The 20,406-nt window shown below is 43.3% G+C and overlaps 1 protein-coding gene across 1 annotated transcript in view; it reads right to left on the bottom strand.

Moving 5' to 3' along the window:
* Positions 1–3,745: 3,745 nt before the first annotated feature.
* The window catches only part of LOC109924457 (pituitary adenylate cyclase-activating polypeptide type I receptor-like), a 178,429-nt gene continuing 161,768 nt past the window's right edge, over positions 3,746–20,406 (bottom strand). The window contains exon 7 of the mRNA XM_048618233.1: positions 3,746–3,864. Coding sequence (XP_048474190.1) covers positions 3,746–3,864 — 119 coding nt within the window. The remainder of the gene's footprint in view (positions 3,865–20,406) is intronic.

Genomic DNA, 20,406 nt, shown 5'->3' with positions numbered 1-20,406 from the left:
TGATTGGTGATTTAACCAGAGGGTTACCAGACCACAGGCGAGGGGAGAGGTTGAGAAGGAGAGTCAGTCATCGTAACCACAGCCAGTGTAGGAATTGAACCCACCCTGTTGGCATCGCTCTCTATTTCAAACCAGCTAGTCAGCCACCCAATAACATATACTGTCAGAACAGAAACACTCACAGAATCCCTACAATGTAGAAGCAGGCCATTCAGCCCATCAGGTCCACAACAACCCTCTGAAAAGCAGTCCACCCAGACCCACCCCACTACCCTATCCTTAGATTTCCCATGGCTAACCCACCTAGCCTTCATCCCCTGTACACTATGGGTAATTTAGCATGGCCAATGCACCCAACCTACACATCTTTGGACTGTGGGAAGAAACCGGAGCACCCGAAGCAAAACCACTCGTCTGAACATAGGAAGAGACTTTTGCAACTCACGGAATTCCAGATAAAGCTCCTTCTGACAACAGAACACAATTTGGAAATGAAAGCTTTGAATGTGTTGTGGAAAGCTTTCGACCATATCAGAAATTCACCAAGAAACCCTCAATCGCGTGGTGATGTTAAAGGAGGAATCAAATCTTTTGCAAAAAGGCATGAAGATTTTCAAACAGCAACTATTGATCTACAGACACATCCCATTACACGAACACCTTCCAAATTATTGAAGGGAAGAAATCTCAAAAATCAACTTCCAATTCCAGCTCAGAGTTACGTACAGGTCTCCTAACAGGCGTCAGGATGTTGGGCAGAAAATAAATCAGGAGATAGAAAGGACACGTAAGAAAGGCACTGTTACAATAATCATGGGGGACTTCAACATGCAGGTGGACTGGGAAAATCAAGATGGCAGTGGATCCCAAGAAAAGGAATTTGTGGAATGTCTACAAGATGTTTTTTTGGAGTAGATTGTAGTAGAACCCAATAGGGAGCAGGCAAATTTGGATTTGGCGATGTGTAATGAAGCAGATTTGATTAGGGAGCTTAAGGTGAAGGAACTTTTGGGGGGACAGTGACCACAATATGATAGAATTCACCCTCCAGTTTGACAGGGAGAAGCTGGAATCAGATGTAATGGTTGAGTAAAGTTAACTACAAACATATGAGGGAGGAGCTGGCCAGAGTTAATTGGAAGGGGGAGCCTAGCAGGGAACACACTGGAGCAGCAATGGCAGGAGTTTCTGGAGGTAATTTGGGAGACCAAGCAGAAATTCATCCCAAGGAAGAAGAAACATATTAAGGGGAGGACGAGGCAAACGTGGCTGACAAGGGGGAAGTCAGGGACAGTATAAAAGCAAAAGAAAAAGCATGTAATATGGTGAATACTAATGAAAAGCCTTTAAAAAGCAGCATAGGATAACTGTATATTTTCAGATATATAAAGGGTAATTTATGTAAAAGGGCGACAGAATACAGCAAATGGCAGAACGCTTTAAATCATTAACATACAGAGGGATCTAGGCATACAGATCCACAGTTCCCTGAGAGTGGAAACGCAAGTGGATGAGACAGTCAAGAAAGCATTTCGCACACTTGCCTTCATTGGTCAGGGCATACAGTATAAAAATTTGCAAGTCATGTTGCAGCTGTATAGAACTTGAGTGAGGGCACATTTGGAATTTTATTTTTCTATATTCATTCATGGGATGAGGGCATTACTGGCTAGGCAGCATTTATTGCCCATCCGTAATTACCCAGAGAGCAGTTAAGAGTCAACCACATTGCTGTGGGTCTGGAGTCACATGTAGGCCAAACCAGGTAAAGATGGCAGTTTCCTTCCCTAAAGGACATTAGTGAACCAGATGGGTTTTTCTGACAATCAACAATGGATTCACGGTCATCATTAGATTCTTAATTCCAGATATTTTATTGAATTCAAATTCCACCATCTGCCGGGGTGGGATTTGAACCCGGGCCCCCAGAATGTTATCTGGGTCTCTGGATTAACAGTTGCAGTGATAATACCACGAGGCCATTGCCTCCCCCAAATATTGCGCACAGTTCTGGTCACTGCACTATAAGAAGGATGTAGAAGCTTTGGGGAGGGTACAGAAATGGTTTACCAGGATGTTAAATAAAAACCAAGAGAACTGCGGACGCAGGACATCAGAAACAAAAAGAAAAACTGCTGGAAAAGCTCAGCAGGTCTGGCAACATCTGTGGAGAGAGATCAGAGTTAACGTTTTGGGTTGAGTGACTCTTCCTCAGTTTGGGCTGAACTCCTCTCTGTGCCTCATGCTTGTGCAGTGATATCTCTCAAGTTATCCAGGACCAATTGTCTCTTTCTGTCGAAACCCCCTGTTTCCTGCCTCTGAGATATTTCCCAGTTCAAAAGATTATAACGATTTACACTCTTAGTCTGCAAATGAGAAGGCTCACAGTTTTGTTGAGACTGGGGCAGTCACACTAACTTGGTGTAGTGAGTAATGTCTCTTTCTGTTAGTTTGTTGTGTTATACTTTAAACAATTTAATCATGACTCAGAACATTGTGTCCCCATAAATTCTAATTTGCTCTAATGGGTTTCCTGAAACATTGGATTCGAAATTGGACACATTAAGGAGAACGATGCCTATGGTACTGCAGCTAAAATCCTCATCTTAACAAATCGTTTTAATTGTAAAACTGATAATGGTATAATTTCATATCTGCTTATCTACATGCACTGTAGTCACATACAACAACACCTTGCACTTACATAGCAGTACTAAAGCAAGAGATATTCCAAAACACTTCCAAACAAAAGTTGAGATATTTTTTATTCGATTTACTACTGTCACATGTACTGAAACACAGTGAAAAGTATTATTTTGCAGCTAACCAGATAAATCATACCTTACGTAAGTACATCAGGGTAATAGAACAGAATGTTGAATATAGTGTTACAGCTACAGAGAAGGTGCAGAGAAAGATCAATTCTAATATATGAGAGGTCCATTCATAAGTCTGATAACAGCGGGGAAGAAGCTGTTCTTAAATCTTTTGGTATGTGTTTTCAAACTTTTGTATCTTCGGTCCGATGGAAGAGAGTGGAAGAGAGTATAACCGGGGTGGTGAGGGGTCTTTGATCATGTTGGCTGCTTTCCCAAAGAAGCGGGAAGTACAGATGGAGTCAATGGAAGGAAGGCTGGTTTTTGTGATGGACTGGGCTGTGTTCACAACTCTCTGTAATTTCTTGCGGTCTTGGGCAGAGCACTAGCCATAACAAGCTGTGATGCATCTGGATAGGATGCTTTCTATGGTGCATCTGTAAAAATTGGTAAGGGTTATTAAGGACATGCCGAATTTCCTTAGCCTCCTGAGGCTGTAGACGCGTTGGTGTGCTTTGTTGACTGTAACGTCGATGTGGATGGACCAGGACAGATTGTTGGTGATATTTACTCCTCGGAACTTGAAGCTCTCGGTAATCTCCACCTCAGCACCATTGATACAGACACGGAGAGTGTCCTCCCCTCTGCTTCCTAAAGTCGTTTTCATCATAGATATTTGGCCAACATTTATTGCCCATCCCTTTTTTCCCAGAGGGCAGTTAAGAGTCAACCACATTGCTGTAGGTCTGAAGTCACATGGAGGCCAGACCAGGTAAGGATGGCAGTTTCCTTCCCTGAAGGACATTGGTGAACCAGATGGGTTTTTTCAACAATCAACAATGGGTTCATGGTCAGTGTGAGGCTAGATTTTTGTTAATTTTAAACTTCACTATTTGCCATGGTGGGATTTGAACCGGTGTCATTAGGCATTATCCTGGGCCTCTCAAGGCCAGTGCCTTAACCACAACTTCTAGTCCCTCTTTATGTTGAGCAATGCTGTAGGCAGAATGAGCAGCATCTTGGTCAAAGAGATCATTGCAGGGCGAATCTGAAAAGCACAGAGTGAGAAATCAAAAGGTCGAGAGCAAATTCTGCAGAATGGGTGCCCGACAACTGGAGACCCGCAACTGAAGATGGAGCAAATCAACTCAGGAAAATGCAGAAGGCCAGAATTTGAAGGAGTACAGATATCTGTGAGGATGGTGGGTACAGGAATAGAGAGGGTAAAGGCTGTGGAATGATATTAAGAGAAAGGCACTTGTACTCCATAGCAACACTTGTCTTAAACAAAGAACAGTACAACACAGGGAACAGGCCCTTTGGCCCACGAAGCCTGCATCAACACATGATGCCTTTCTAAACCAAACATCTTTTGTGTCCATGTGGCCCTTAACCCTCTATTCCCTGTCTATTCATGTCTCTGTCAAGGTGCCTGTTAAACGTTGCTATTGTATCTGTCTCCACCACCTCCTCTGGCAGCACATTCCAGGCACTTACCACCCTCTGCGTAAAAAACCCGTCTCTCACATCTCCTTTAAACTTTCCCCCTTTTACCCTAAACTTATGCCCCCTAGTCATTGACATTTCTACCCAGGGAAAAAGGCTCTAACTATCCATTCTATCCATGTCTCTCATAATCTTGTAAACATCTATCAGGTCGCCCCTGAGCCTCTGGCATTCAAGTGAAAACAAACCAAGTTTGTCCAATCTCTCCTCATAGCTAATACCCTCCAAACCAGGCAACATCCTGGTAAACTGTTTCTGTACCCTCTCCAAAGCCTCTAAATCCTTCTGGTAGTGTGGCGACCAGAACTGTACACAATATTCCAAATGTGCCATAACTAAAGTTCTATACAGCTGCAACATGTCTTGTCAATTGTTATACTCAATACCCTGACCAATGAAGGCAAGCGTGCCATATGCCTTCTTGAAGATCCTCATCCACTTGCGTTGCCCCCTTCAGGAATTGTGGATGTGGATCCATCTGTATGTTCAGGCTACTGAGGGTTTTGCCATTTACAGTATACATCCCTCCTGCATTAGATCTTCCAAAATGCATCACCTCGCATTTGTCTGGATTACATTCAATTTGCCATTTCTCTGACCAAGTTTCCAGTCTACCTATACACTGTTGTATCCTCTGGTAATCCTCCTCACTATCTGCAGCTCCCTCAGTCTTTGTATCAGCTGCAAACTCACTAATCAGGCCACTTACAGTCTCCTCCAAATCATTTATATTACAAACAACAGGAGTCCTATGACTGATACCTGTAGAATAGCACGGATCACAGATCTCCAGTCTAAAAAACATACTTCCACTGCTACTGTCTTCTATGACTAAGCCAGTTCTGTACCCACCTTACCAGCTCAGTGCCAGTTCTGTACCCATCTTACCAGCTCAGTGCCGGTTCTGGATCAGTCTACTATGAGGGACCTTGTCAAAAGGCCTTGCTAATGCCCATGTAGACAATATCCACCACACTGCCCTCATCAATCATCTCTGTCACTCCCTCATAGACTCAATCAAGTTTATGAAACACAATCTCTCCCACACAAAACCATGCTGCCTATTGCTAATAAGTCCATATTTTTCCAAAAGTGAGTAATCCCATCCCTAAGAATCTTCTCTGAGACTTTCCCCACCTTTGACATTAAGCTCTCTGACTTGTAATTTCCTGGATTATCCCTATTGCCCTTCTTAAAAAAAGGAACAATATTGGCTATTCTCCAGTCTTCTGGGACATCTCCTGTGACTAAAGAAGATACAAAGATTTCACACAAGGCCCCAGTAATTTCCTCAACTTTCTCTCTCAACATTCTGAGATAGATCCCATCAGGTCCTGGGGACTTGTCTGCCTTTAATGCTTTTCAAAACACCCAACTCCTTTTTTATATTGACATACCCCAAAACATCAACACAGCTCTTCCGAGACTCACCAACTACCATGTCCTCCTTTGTGAATCTCGATGGAAAATATTCTGGTGTATTCTGGGAATGCTGGAAGTAAGGAGAGAATTTTAAACCACATCCTGAACTGGAGCAATAATGGAAACTGGCTAAACTCCTGTCCTTAACCTGAGGCCTGGTTATTGAGGCCTCTGCTGTGCCAGAGCAAGAGAGACCTTACAGGCCCCACCAGGCAAAATTGGGCTTTTCTTGTGTGGTTTTCCCTCCTGTCACACCGTGATTCCCGTCACCAGGGCCAGCAATCCATTTGCTTTTTCTCCCTCCTCCAATTGCAACATCTTGCATCCCTCTCTTTCTATATCACTCCACCTTTTACAGTGCAACCTCTGAATGCTGGAATTTACCACAAACCTTGTCCCTCTCTGCACCTCTCTCCACCTCTAAGAAGCTTCTTTGTCAGGGTTTTGGTCACCTGTTTAAAGATTTTCTCATGTGACTCTACGTTTCCATTACCCTCGCAGAAGTGATGTACAGAATTGGCTCTGGAGATGAGGGAATTCTGGTTATGAGGATGGATTGAAAAAGTTGGGACTGTTCTCCTTGGAGAGAAAAAAGTCGAGCACACAAGAAATAGGAGCAGGAGGAGGCTGTTCAGCCCCTTGAGCCTGCTCCACCATTTAAAACGATCATGGCTGATCTCACCTCAGCCTCACCTCCACTTTCCTGCCCGCTCCCCATAAACCTCCAACCCGTTACTAATTAAAAATGTGTCTGCACCCTCCTTAAATTTACTCAATGTCCCAGTATCCACTGTGGGAGTGAATTCCACAGATTCACAATCCTTTGAAAGAAGTAATTTCTCCTCATCTCTGTTTTAAATCTGCTATCCCTTACCCTAAAACTATGACCTCTCGTTTTGGATTGCCCCACAAAGGAGATTTGGCTAGTTTTCCCAAACCATGAATGGGCTTAAAGTGATGTGCAAACGAAGCGAAGGGTGATGTAACAAAAAAAAAACAATTTTCACGCAGAAAATAAATTGGGTCTGGAATGCACCGCCTGGAAATGTGGTGGAGGTGGGGTCAACTGTAACATTCAAGTGTGGCACTGGATGGTCATTTGGATAGAAATGGTGTGCAGGGATATGGGGAAAAGGCAGGAGATTGGCGCCAAATGATAGAACCATTGCAGGGGAGGTGATGGCCTAGTGGCATTATCTCCAGGCTGTTAATCCAGAGACCCAGATAATGTCCTGGGTTTCAATCCTGCCATGGCAGATGGTGGAATTTGAATTCAATAAAATATCTGGAATTAAGAGTCTAACGATGACCATGAATCCTTTGTTGATTATTTGGGGAAATACCCATCTGGTTCACTAATGCCCTTTAGGGAAGGAAACTGCCATCCTTACCTGGTCTGGCCTACATGTGACTTCAGACCCATAGCAATGTGATTGACTCTTAACTGCCCTCTGGGCAATTAGGGATGGGCAAGAAATGGTGCTTAGCCAGTGATGCCCTCATCCTATGAATGAGTAAGGAATGAAAAGGCATAATGGGCCAAATAGCCTCATTGTATGCCGTCACTATTCTGTGATGTGAAATTGGGTCTAATAAACACTCCTGCAAAGTACCATGGAGATGTTTGACCGTATTAATGACATTCCACCATTACAGATTGTTGTTGCTATCCCATTGTTGAGGAGATCTTGTAACACAATGTGCAGTCCTCCTGCCCCTCATTCAATAGCTCTTGGTCTGAGTCTCTCTCCAGGACCTGATGGTCAAGGAGCAAAATAGATTTGGTATCAACTTATAAGGTAAGAGCAGAATAAGCTCCTGATCGGTAATTGGTGGGGAAGAATGTAAACCTTGTACATTTTATCTCCAGTCTATAGCTAAAGTGTTATTGATATGATCTTGGTGCACCCCCAAAGCACATTCAATGTAGTGAAGTGTAGAATAAACCTTTGCCTTCCTTGACTTGGTATTTGAATTCGGCATCTCTTAAAGCCTGGTACCCTGGGCAACCATCCAGTTTCTGATTGGTCAGGCCAGCCCTGATGACATGCACATTGCCATGGCAACTTGGTCTCCATTAGTGAACCATAGTGCCTTGCCATAACATCATCACAGCTCTCAAGATGTTACATTCATGCATCATTTATCTAATGAGAAACAATCATTTATTTTCCTGTTTCACTCTGTCTTTGATTTCTTGCCCCTTTCTTGTGAACTCCCCTTGTCTGACAATTGCTCTTAGTTAGGTGTCCTACCATCTCCGTACCCTGCAATGTTGAGGTGACATTTTGGCTGTAACCTTGGTAAAAGTGGTTTGCTTGGCACAGACAGAGTTAAATGCAGCGAACTCTGCCCGCTAGCACTGAAAGGCTTTCTGACATGGCACGGCTAGATATAAGGGAAAACAAACAATGAGGGGAATAAAAGTGAAAGGAAGGCTGACAAATCTTCATTTATAGAACAGAATGATCGCAGGTGATCCTTATGTCGGACAGATTAGATTCTAGAGTGAAACCTGGCCTGTTAGAGTCAGGGAGTGATGGCCTCGTGGTATTATCTCTGGACTATTAATTCAGATAACATTCTGGGGACACAGGTTCAAATCCTGCCACAGCAGATGGTGGAATTTGAATTCAATAAAATATGTGGAATTAGGAGTCTAATGATGACCATGAGTCCATTGCCAATTGTTGGGGGAAAAGCCCATCTGGTTCACTAACGTCCTTCAGGGAAGGAAGCTGCCATCCTCACCTGGTCTGGCCTACATGTGACTCCAAACCCACAGCAATGTGACTCTTAACTGCCCTCTGGACTATAAATGCCGGCTTAGCTAGTGACACCCTCATCCTGCGATTGGATAAAAAAATACTTCAGTCTTGAAATCATACAATGTTTTGGCCTCAACTGCTTTCTGTGGTAATGAATGCCACAGGGTTCCAACTCTCCACGGGGGGAAGACATTTCTCCTCATCTTAGTCCTAAATGGTTTATCCTTCATCCTTAAACCATGACCCCCTGGTTCTCAGTGCCAAGGCATTCAAGGCTATGGACCAAGTTCTGGAAAATGGAATTAGAATAGTTAGGTGGTTGGTTTTAACCTGCTGAGACTCGATGGGCCAGAGACCTCTGTGACTCCAAAACGGGTTACGGGGACTGGGCAGGAAAGTGGGGTTGAGGCTCAACTGTGATCAACCATGATCATATTAAATGGGCAGAGCAGGCTCAAAGGGTGGAATGGCCTACTCCTCGTCCTGGATCTATGCTCTAAGGTTGTTAAGGTGTCGAGTCTGGTATGACTCTTCTTCAGAACACTTGTTGTCTTTATCTTCAAATCACTCAATGGCCTGTCCTTTTCTTATCATCATCCCAAAAACTTTTTGTTCCTCAGATACTAGCTACCCTTCAGCCTGCCATTAGTAACCATATCTCTAGCACACTTGAACTCTACTGCAGCTGCACTCCTTCTCCTTCTCAAAGGCTAGCCTGACTGTATGTGGGTGTACCTCAAAATGTAACTCAGTGGGTAGCGGAGTTTAAGGAAAGCATGAGGGGTAATGTGAAGTTAAACCTTTTTCTCATATCTGTAATGGCATCTTTCCACACTTTCTTTTGTATGGTGCAACATAGTTCATGTTTTCTCTTTTAACATTAAAAACTTTATTCTTTGTGTTGAAAGCACGCTGGCAGCCTCTTGTGAATGAATTCAGTAGCTGACCTCCGTGATTAACAAAAACTGTTTTTTTTTTCCTTTATTCATTCACAGGATGAGGGCATCACCAAATGGTTTTTCTAAAACCTGACAATAGTTTCATGGTCATCATTAGACCCATTAGACCATAAGATCTGCTTCAACATTCAATCATGGCTGATAAGTTTCTCAACCCCATTCTCCTGCTTTCTCCCCGTAACTCTTGATCCCCTTGACAATCAGGAACCTATTTATCTCCGTTTTGAATGTATTCAATGACCTGGCCTCCACAGCCTTCTGTGGCAGTGAATTCCATAGATTCACCACTCTCTGGCTGAAGAAGTTTCTCCTTATCTCCATTCTAAAAGGTCTTCCCTTTACTCTAAGGCTGTGCCCTCGGGTCCTAGTCTCTCCTACCAATGGAAACATCTTCCCAACATCCACTCTGTCCAAGCCATTCAGTATTTGGTAAGTTTCAGTTAGATCCCCTCTCATCCTTCTAAACCCCAATCGAGTATAGCCCCAGAGCCCTCAAACGTTCCCCATATGTTAAGCTTTTCGTTCATGGGTCCATTCTCGTGAACCTCCTCTGAATCCGCTCCAGGGCCAGTACATCTTTCCTGAGAAATGAAGCCCTTAATTCCAGATTTTTGTTGAATTCAAATTCCATCAATTGCTGTGGCAGGATTTGAGCATTACCTGAGTCTATGGATGAGCAGTCCAGTGATAATACCACCAGGCCATTCCCTCTCCTAGATGGACAATTCACTTGTGGCTAAATGACTCAAAGAAAAAGTGGGAGAAGTAGGAACAGGCTATTGAGTTGGATGATCAGCCACGATCTCAATGATTGCAGAGCAGGATTGAAAGGCCAAATGGCCTACTGCCAATTTTCTATGTTTGGCATCACAAGAAGTATCTAAAAACTTATTAAGTATCATAACTTTTCTGCCTCTATCGCTTTTACAGGCAGTGAGTTCCAGATTCCCACAACCCTCTGGGTGAGAGCATAAAACCTTTATTAACTGAATATCTATCACCCTTTTCCTTAAATTTATGCAATGTCCCGACATCCACTGCTTGGGGTAATGAATAACACAGGTTCACAATCCTTTGAGAGAAGTAATTTCTCCTCATCGCTTTTTAAAATCTGTTAACTCTGTGTCTCTCTTTTCAGAGGTTGCCAAACCTGCTGAGCTTCTCCAGCATTCCCTGTGTTATTAAGGATAAAGTTTCACATTTGATTCTGGGCAATAGGGTTGCAAACTCTGACTATAAGTATTCCTGGAGGTTTCAGAGCATGACTAGGTTTTATCCATTAGTCAGCTCACAAATCCATTTCTATGACGTGCTCCGTTCCTTTGCTCATCAAAAAGCAAAAAGACTCATTATCTTCTTTTTGCTATTCATTGACAAGATGTGGATGTCACTGGTGTCCCTATTTAATACCCATCCCTAATTGGACAGAGGGCATTTGAGAATCCACCACATTGCTGTGGGTCTGGAGTCACATAGAGTTATAGAGATACACAGCATGGCAACAGGGCCAACTTATTCATGCTGACCTGATGTCCTAAATTAATCCAGATCTGTTTGCCAGAATTCGGCCCAAATCCCTCTAACTCCTTCTAATCATGTACCCATCCAGATGCCTTTTAAATGTTGTAACTGTACCAGCCTCCACCAGCTCCTCTGGCAGCTCATTCCATACACGCACCACCCTCTGTGTGAAAAAGTTGCCTCTTAGGCCACTCTTAAATCTTTCCCCACTCGCCTTAAACCTGTGTCCTCTATTTTTGGACTTCCCCCGGGGAAAAGACCTTAACTATTTGCCCTATCTATGCCCCTCATGATGTAGGCCAGACCAGGTGAGGATGACAAACTTCCCTTCCTGAAGACAAACCAAATCAGCCTCACAATCACTGGATTCATGATACAGTGAAATGAAAACATTCAATGAGCCTCAAAATTGCTCAACCGATCCTAACCAGACTTTACAAATAACAGTAAACAAAAAACAAGCTCAGAAATTGCTGGAAAAACTCAGCAGCTCTGGCAGCATCTGTAGAGAGCTTTCTCTCCACAGCTTTTCCAGCTATTTCAGCTTTTGTTTACAAATAACAGGCCTTGAGCACCAAGTTTATAACATAGACAAAAAAATTGACAATTTATTCTTAAGAACGTAACTTTGGAAGAACAAAGATAAGCAACAAGGTAATCGAGTTAATATCTATGATATAAACCCAATCTTCTTTGATCGTAACTGCCACTCATACACATAGAGATCGACAGGCATTCTCAGTTAAGAGATAAGTTGAAAGGAAAATAAAAGAATTGAACTTTTGCCAGTTCAATTAAACAGTTTCAAATGATGAATACATGAAATCCTTAGACAATGAACTGCTTGCAGTCATGTGGTATAGTATACCTTGCTCGATTTCCAAAGTGACAAGTAAATGCAAATAGTTTCATCAAACATCTAGAAATATTTACTTATCTCTTTTCTCAGGACATTCAACAATTCAATTACTGGAGAGAAAACAAGAGACAGCCAAACACAGCCACTTCCCAAAATCAGTCTGCCCCTGCATAACACCCAGTCAGAACTGGTTTTCTGATTTTTTTTGTATCTATTTAATCAACATTCCCTGTGATTGACTGGTTAGCTTTTGGCTTAATATCTCTGTCATAATACTAGGGAAAGGAAGAGATGAGTATGCTCTCTATTTCCTTCCTCAGGTACATTGGACTGATGATGATGGCACAATGGTAATGTTACTGTAAGAGTAACACAGAGTCCAAGACTAATGTTCAGGTTTATGCATTGTAATTTGATTTGATTTATTATTGTCACATGTACCCAGGTACAGTGAAAAGTTTTGTTTTGCATGCAGTACAGGCAGACCATACCATAGAAAGTGCATTCATGGAAGCAACTGAAGCTGGCTCAAACAACAATGCAAAAATGACGTGAACTATTAAAATAAATCACAAGCCCCCTTCCTGAAGGATTCTCTATCCACTGGGAACAGTGGTTGGCCCATGCGCTTCTACCTGGAGTTACTAATCCTCTGGGATTGGCCCGGAGTTTTCAGAAGTTCAATATCAATCTCCAGAGCACTGCCATGTAAACCTTGGAGAAAAATCACAGAAGTATTCATAAAACGTGTAATTTTCCTTGAACGTTTCTCTTTACCAGGGATAAATTGACGGACGCTGGGAGAAAAAAACGGCTGTTTGGTCGACTGTCAAGCATTGTCCAATTGGAGAATGTGTTTTTCTTCGCTTTCTGATTGGCGTAGCAAGACCGTGGATGTGTTGGCTGACCAATGACTGGAGCCTTATGGGGCATGGGCAAGTCATGTGATGAAAACTCCAGGACTAGGTGCCATTTGCAACTGGGGAGATGATAGTCTAGTGGTATGATAGCAAAGCATTGATCCAGAGAACCAGATCAAACTCTGGGGACATGGGTTCAAATGTGAATTCAATTAAAAAAAGGTCTGAAATTAAGATGTTGATGGAATTAAGAGTCTAATATTGACCGTGAAACCATCGACATGGAAAAACCCAGATGGTTTGCTGAAGTCACTTTAGGGAAGGAGATCTAAAGCCCATACTTATTATGGCTTACATGTGATTCCAGGTCTACAGGCTGACAATTCAACCTCTGGGCAATAAATGCTCGCCTGGGTCTTGACACCCACATTGCATGAATAATTTTTATTTTCAAATCACAGTTAGCAACCCTTGTTCTATCTCTGCTATCAGCACCAATGAAAATTCACAGTGGCTCATAATTCTCAGCAAGGGTCTCTTATTTGGACCTGAGCGATTTACACAAAGGCATGGAAAACCATCTTCTCAAAAGAGTCTTTTACTCAGGCATCAGTGCATGATAAATTGTAAACTAAAACCTTTCGCAAAACGAGAGCTGCTCACCAAATTATTGCAACAGACAAGCAGTAACTGCACAAATAAGGAAGAAATGCAATCATGAAAGGTCAATTAATTACACGATTAAATTCGAAGCTGGTTACAAGATTAAACAATCCATTCAGTGTTCACATGGTCTCAAGGCAAGTTGGCTCATTGTAGACAGCAGTTTTACAGAACAAATACCAGTCTGAAGCAGCCTGTATCTGTATGCAGCAAGACCTGGATAATACCCAGGTTCAGGCTGATAAGTGACAAGTAATATTTGTGCCACACAAAAACCATCGCCCATAGGATGAATTTGACCATTGCTCCTTAATGTTCAGTTATATTGCTATCACTGAATTCCCCCAATATCAACAGCCTGGCAGGGTTTACCATTGAACAGAGACTGAACTGGACTTCCCATATAGTGTCATAGAATCCCTATAGTGTGGAAACAGGTCCTTCGGCCCAACAAGGCCACACCAACCATCAGAGCACCCACCCAGACCCATCCCCCTATAATCCACACATCCCTGAACACTAGGGGACAATTTAGCACAGCCAATCCACCTACACTGTACATCTTTGGACTGTGGGAGGAAACCCACGCAGACACAGGGAGAACGTGCAAACTCTACACAGACAGTCACCCGAGGGTGGAATCGAACCCAGGTCCCTGGCACTGTGAGGCGGCAGTGCTAACCACTGAGCCACTGTGCCGCTGTCAGTACCTGGAAGAACAGGGCGGAGGCTAAGAATTCTGAAGAGGGTAACTCACTTGGATGCACAATGACTATTTAAATAAGGCACTGGTGCCTGGAATCCCCAGAGACCCTGCTGACTGGATAATAGGATGAGCAGGGGGGCACGGGGCACGGTTAATGAGGTGTGCTTGGGATGGTGGTGTGAGGAAACTCATCAGGTCTCGAGAAGACAGCCACTTTGTGAAACTCCCCAAAACTGACACAATTCTGAGAAAATTCAGCCCAGCGAGGCTGATCACTGAAGTCTTGCTCAAATCAAGCACAACAAAATCCAAGAGCTCCAGGAAACAGTGACGAAAGGATGGTCTGAAGGTGTCAAGGATGCACCAGCTCTTCTAAGAGAGCATTGGGCACATTGAGGTCAAATAGAGTCATAAAGATATACGGAAACAGACCCTTCGGCCCAACTTGTCCATACCAACTAGATATCCTGAATTAATCTAGTCCCATTTGCCAGCATTTATCCCCATATCCCTCTAAACCCTTCTTATTCATACACCTTAGGTGGCATCTTCTACAAAGGAAGGATAGTCGCTATCCCTGAGGAGGTTGAGAAAAGAGATGCTGAAACACATCTGGGCAAAGAATGAAGGAGTCAAGTCTGAGGAAGGTCAGAGAGGGTCTGGAGCAATGGACTCGAGAACGATGGTAGCTAGTGTTTGTAACAAATACCAAGCCAAGTGAGCTATGATCTCCCAGACAGACTGTGGTTGAAGCTCAGAGTGTGGGTGAGCTGCCTTCTTGAACCGCTGCAGTCCACCTGCTGTGGGTTGACCCACATTGCCACTAGGGAGGGAATTCCAAGATTTTGACCCAACGACGGTGAAGGAATGGCGATATATTTCCAAGTCAGGATGGTGAGTGGATGGGAGGGGAACTTGCAGGAGGGGGTGTTCCCATACGTTTGCTGCCCTTGTCCTTCTAGATGGAAGTGCTCGTGGGTTTGGAAGGTGCTGTCTGAGGATTTTTTGGTGAATTTCTGCAGTGCATCTTGTAGACAGTACACACTGCTGCTACTGAGCGTCGGTGGTGGAGGGAGTGGATGCTTGTGGATGTGGTACTAATCAAGCGGCTGCTTTGTCCTGGATGGTGTCAAGCTTCTTGAGTGTTGTTGGAGCTGCACCCATCTGGGCAAGTGGGAGTATTCCATCACACTCCTGGCTTGTGCCTTGCAGATGGGGGACGGGCTTTGAGGAGTCAGGAGGTGAGTTACTCCTGCAGTATTCCCAGCTTCTCGCCTGCTCTTGTAGCCACTGTGTTTATATAGCGAGTCCAGTTGAGTTTCTGGTCAATGGTAACCCCCAGGCTGTAGAGAGTTGTGGATTCAGTGATAGTAACACCAGTGAATGTCAAGTAATGGAGGTTACATTGTCTAATAATGAGAAATATCCGGTTATGCTCAAAATAGGCTTCGTTCAATATAGCACCTCAGTGAATCAGATGTGTTCAAGTATGATGTGGTCATTATTACAGGATTTTATTTGACATTTATGTCATTGATTTAAAATCAATCAGCAGGCATTGTGGGAATTGAACACAAAGCTTGTGATCATTATCAGCCAGTAAGATAAGCAATGCGTTGCTGTACCTGAGGACGTTTCTGATGAAGGGTCTAGGCCCGAAACGTCAGCCTCTCTGCTCCTGTGATGCTGCTTGGCCTGCTGTGTTCATCCAGCCCTGCACCTTGTTGTCCCGACGTTGCCTGTATGTTTGCTTTCACTGGTATTGAAAGTATTTTCCATTTGTTTAACTGTGCCTGGTGATAAACCTTTCAGAAAGGTCACTGCTCCCAAACTCTCTGCATTATACATTCAGAAAGTGTGTGCACTGACTATAAAATGTGGTACTAATTGACCAAGAAAAAGTGACTGAATATAACTAAAATGCAAATGTCACGATCCATTATCGCGGCGGTAAAAGCTTATCCCTCTAGACTACCTCAGAATTAAAATGACAATGCTCGCAGATAGCAGTCACAGCAACAAGAACATGTCTCATCCTGTGGAGAGATAGTAGGGACTGCCGATGCTGGAGTCTGAGATAACAAGGTTGAGAGATGAACACAGCAGGCCAAGCAGCATCAGAGGAGCAGGAAAGCTAATGTTTCGGGTCTAGACCCTTCTTCAGAAATGGGGGAGGGGAAGGGGACTCTGAAATAAATAGAGAGAGGGGGAGGTGATGATGGAAGTTGGATAGTGCAGCAGATAGGTGGAGAGAAAATGGACAGGTCAAGGAGGCGGGGATGGAGCCAGTAAAGGTGAGTGTAGGTGGGGAGTTGGGATGGGGGTTGGTCAATTGAGGAAAGACGGACAGGTCAAGGGGGCGGGGATGAGGCTGGTAGGTAGGAGGTGGGGGTGGGGGTTGGTCAGTGAGGTGGGAGGAGGGGATAGGTGGGAGAAATGATGGACAGGTCAAGGAGGCGGGGACGGGCTGGGCTGGTCTTGGGATGTGGTCGGGAGTGGGAGATTTTGAAGCTTGTGAAGTCCACATCTCATTCTGTGGTGGGTCAGTGCCGATGATGTAAACCATCCCATTGCATTCATTTTGGGAACAAAAGCTGATGTTCTCTTTAAGAATGAAGAATAGGAGTAGGCCATTTGGCTCCTCAAGCCTGTTCGGACATTTGAACCTCAACTCCAACTGCCCTGATAATCTTTCACCCCCCCACCTTGTTAACCACGAACCTATCCACCTCTGCCTTAAAAATATTCAAAGACTCTGGTTCTACTACCTTTCGATCAAGAGAGTTCCCAAGCCTTCTGTGAGAAAGAAATTCTCCTTATCTCTGTTTTAAGTGGACTATTCCTTACTTTTAAACAGTGAGGATCAATTCTAGATTCTAGATTCTCCTTAACTCTTCCATAGACCTTTCGTGTTCTAAGTGTCTCAAACAAGTCATTTCTGACTAGACAGGCCCAACTTGTCCAACCTTTCCCCATAAAACAACCCACCCATTTCAGGCACTGGTCGAGCAAACCTACTCTGACCAGCTTCCAACTCATTTATATATGTATTAAATAAACCTATCTTTGTAATCAACCTGCTCAGAGATGTTATTGCATGTGTCTGGAGCAGCTGTGACTTGACCCTGGGTCTCCTGGTGCATTAGTAGGGACACTACCACTACACCTCAAGAGCCCTCAAAATGGAGATGCCACGGAGTGACCCCACAGCTTCATACATACAAAGCATGTGCTGTACCACTGAGTTACATCACCTACCATTTCTATCCTTCTTTAACTATGGAGACCAATAATGTCAAGATATAGAAGATGCAGTCTCACCAATGCCTTGTATAATGTCCCTACTTTGGGATTCAATCCCCCTCTATATTCCAATAAACTATAAAACTATAAATTGGCTTTCCTGATTACTTGCTGTACCTGCATACTAACCTTTTCCAATTTATTCACAAGAACACCCAGATCCCTGGTATGGAGGTTACTGTTGTTGGACTGGGGTGGTCAAGGGCAGAAGTCTCACAACACCAGGTTATAGTCCAACAGGTTTATTCAAAATCACAAGCTTTCGGAGTGCAGCCCCTTTGTCAGGTGAAGTTGTCTCCAACTGATGAAGGGGCAATGCTTCGAAAGCTTGTGATTTCACATAAACCTGTTGGACTATAACCTGGTATCGTTTGACTTCTGACCCTGATCCCTCTGCATCTCAGAGCTCTGCAATCTCTCATTATTTAGCTAATGTACTTCCTTTTACTCTTCCTGCCTACTTTCCCACAGTATACTCTGCTTGCCACATTCTTGCCCACTCACTTAATCTATTTGTATCCCTTTGAACCCTCCTTGTGTCCTGATCACAACTTACTTTCTGACCTACCTTAGCATCACCAGCAAATGTAGCAAGCATAACTTCTGTCCCTTCATCCAAGTTGCCTATATATATTGTAAAAGGTTAAGGCCCCAGCACAGAGCCTTGTGACACACCGCTCATTACATATGGCCAACCAACGTCTGCACCAATGGTGCTGAGGTAGAGATAGACAAAAGTGTCAAGTTCCTGGGCGTGACAATCACCAATAATTTGTCCTGGTCCACCCATGTCAACACAATGGTCAGGAAAGCACAATAACATCTACTTCCTCAGGAGGTTAAGGAAATTCAACATGTCCACAAGGACTCTTACCAATTTTTATAGATACACCATAGAAAGCGTGCTAATGGAAGTATCACCATGTGGTTTGGCAACTTCTCTCCCCAAGACCATAAGAAACTACGGAGAGTTGTGAACATAGTCCAGCCCATTACACAAACCAGCCTTCCATCCATTAACTCCATCTATACTTCTTGCTACCCTGGAAAAGCAACAAACATAATCAATCTCTCCCACCCTGGTTATACCCTCTTCCATCAGGCATAGGTATAAAAGTTTGAAAACACGTACGAATAGATTCAAGAACAGCTTCTTCTTCGCTGTTATCAGAATTTGAACGGACCTCTCAAACGTTGATGTTGATCTCACTCTCTCTCTCTCTCTGCACCTTCTCTGCGGCTGTATTCTGCACTCTGTTCTGCTACCCTGATGCACTTTGTGTGGTACAATATGCCTGTAGAGTGTGCAAAACAATACTTTCCACTGTATCCTTTGTACATGTGAAAACAATCAATCAATCAATCAACCAAGAAATAGCCCATTTGTCCCAACTCTCCACTTCCTGGTAGCCTGCCAATCTTCTAATACGTTACCTCCGACCATGAGCATCTATCTTTCAGGTGGCAATATCAAGTGTTAAAGTCTAAGTGTTGTACATCCACCAATTTACCTTTATCCATGGCACATGTTACTTCTTCAAAGAATTTCCTCAAAGATTGGTTGAAAGTTATTTAGTTTTCACACAGTTTTGTTGATACTGCCTGATTATCTTGAACTTATCTAAGTGTCCTGTTCTTTTATAATAGCTTCTAGCATTTTTCCTATGATAAACGATAACCTGGCCAAATGTTTCCTGTATCTTTCCCTTTTCAGTTTTGTCAAATTTAATCATGGGATGTGAGTATTGTTGCCCTCCCAAAGTTATTGCCTACCCCTAATTGCCCAGAGGACAGATAAGGGTCAACTCCATTGCTGTGAATCTGGAGTCATGTATAGGCAAGACCAGTTAAAGACAGCAGATTTCTTTCACTTATGGACATTGGTAAACCAGATGGATTTTTGTAACAATTGACATGGTTACACGACTACAGGATCCTGGAACAGGCAAAGCAGAGGCAAGCACGGGAATTCCTAGAAGCCTGGTACTCCACGAAGAAAGCCATCAATAAACACATAGAGCTAGACCCCATATACACTCCATTGCGAAGGAAAACCGGAAGGGAGGTAATCCAGCTCAATGGACTCCAGAGTTTAAATAACAGGCGGGAAAACATAACGGCGCTTCATCGGAGGCTGCACTGATGGTGTTACCCAGCAGGGTAATGAAACGCCTGCAGAACAACGAACCAGCTTGGCGAACCAACCAACCACAACATCCACAACCCGAGCTACAAATCTACTCTTTAAAAACAATCTTAATGACTAAATTTAGGCCAGCTCTTTGTCATATTCAAATCTTACCATTCGCTATGATGGGATTTGAACCCAGGTCCCTAGGACATTAGTCTGGGGCTTTGGCTTAATAGAGAAGTGACATCATCACTACATCAACACCTCCTTAAATAGTCACACTTGCTGTATTCCCGTCCAATAGAATTTTCCCTGAATCAACTAATGTTGATCTTGTTAACGTTGATCGTACTTCGAGCACCTCCTGTACAGTGTAACCTTACATGCTTTGTTCTGTCTAAGCACCCTACAAACTATATGTCCTTGTTTGCTATGATCTGCCTGTGCTGCTCACAAAACTAAACTTTTCACTGTACTTAGGTACACATAACCACAATAAATCAAGTCAAATTACAAAAAAAAATCATATCAAATCAAACCTGCCAAGAACTTCATTTCTATAATTCCTCATGCCTCAATTTCAGTCATGCTAAAGTTCACTTAATTGAACTGTTCTCTTTCTAAGTATTTATCAAAACTCTCACTATATGATCTAATATTTCTAGCTAGCTTTCTCTTGTATGCTAACTTTTCCATTCTCATTAACCTTTTAGTCATTAATTGCTTTTGTTTTATATTCTCTCCAGCTTCTAACATGCCACCAACCTTAAAGAAATAGTAGTGAAATTGCATGAAGACTTGGGCATAAAATACCCTAGTGCCAAACCATCTGTGGTGTTCTTAGAATAATAATTAACATGCAATTATCTTTCCGGGCCAGTTCCCATATGCA

Source organism: Rhincodon typus, chromosome 2, assembly GCF_021869965.1.
Source record: "Rhincodon typus isolate 14 chromosome 2, sRhiTyp1.1, whole genome shotgun sequence".
In the NCBI taxonomy this organism is placed as follows: Eukaryota; Metazoa; Chordata; class Chondrichthyes; order Orectolobiformes; family Rhincodontidae; genus Rhincodon; species Rhincodon typus.
This window is presented reverse-complemented; position numbering and strand designations above follow the sequence as displayed.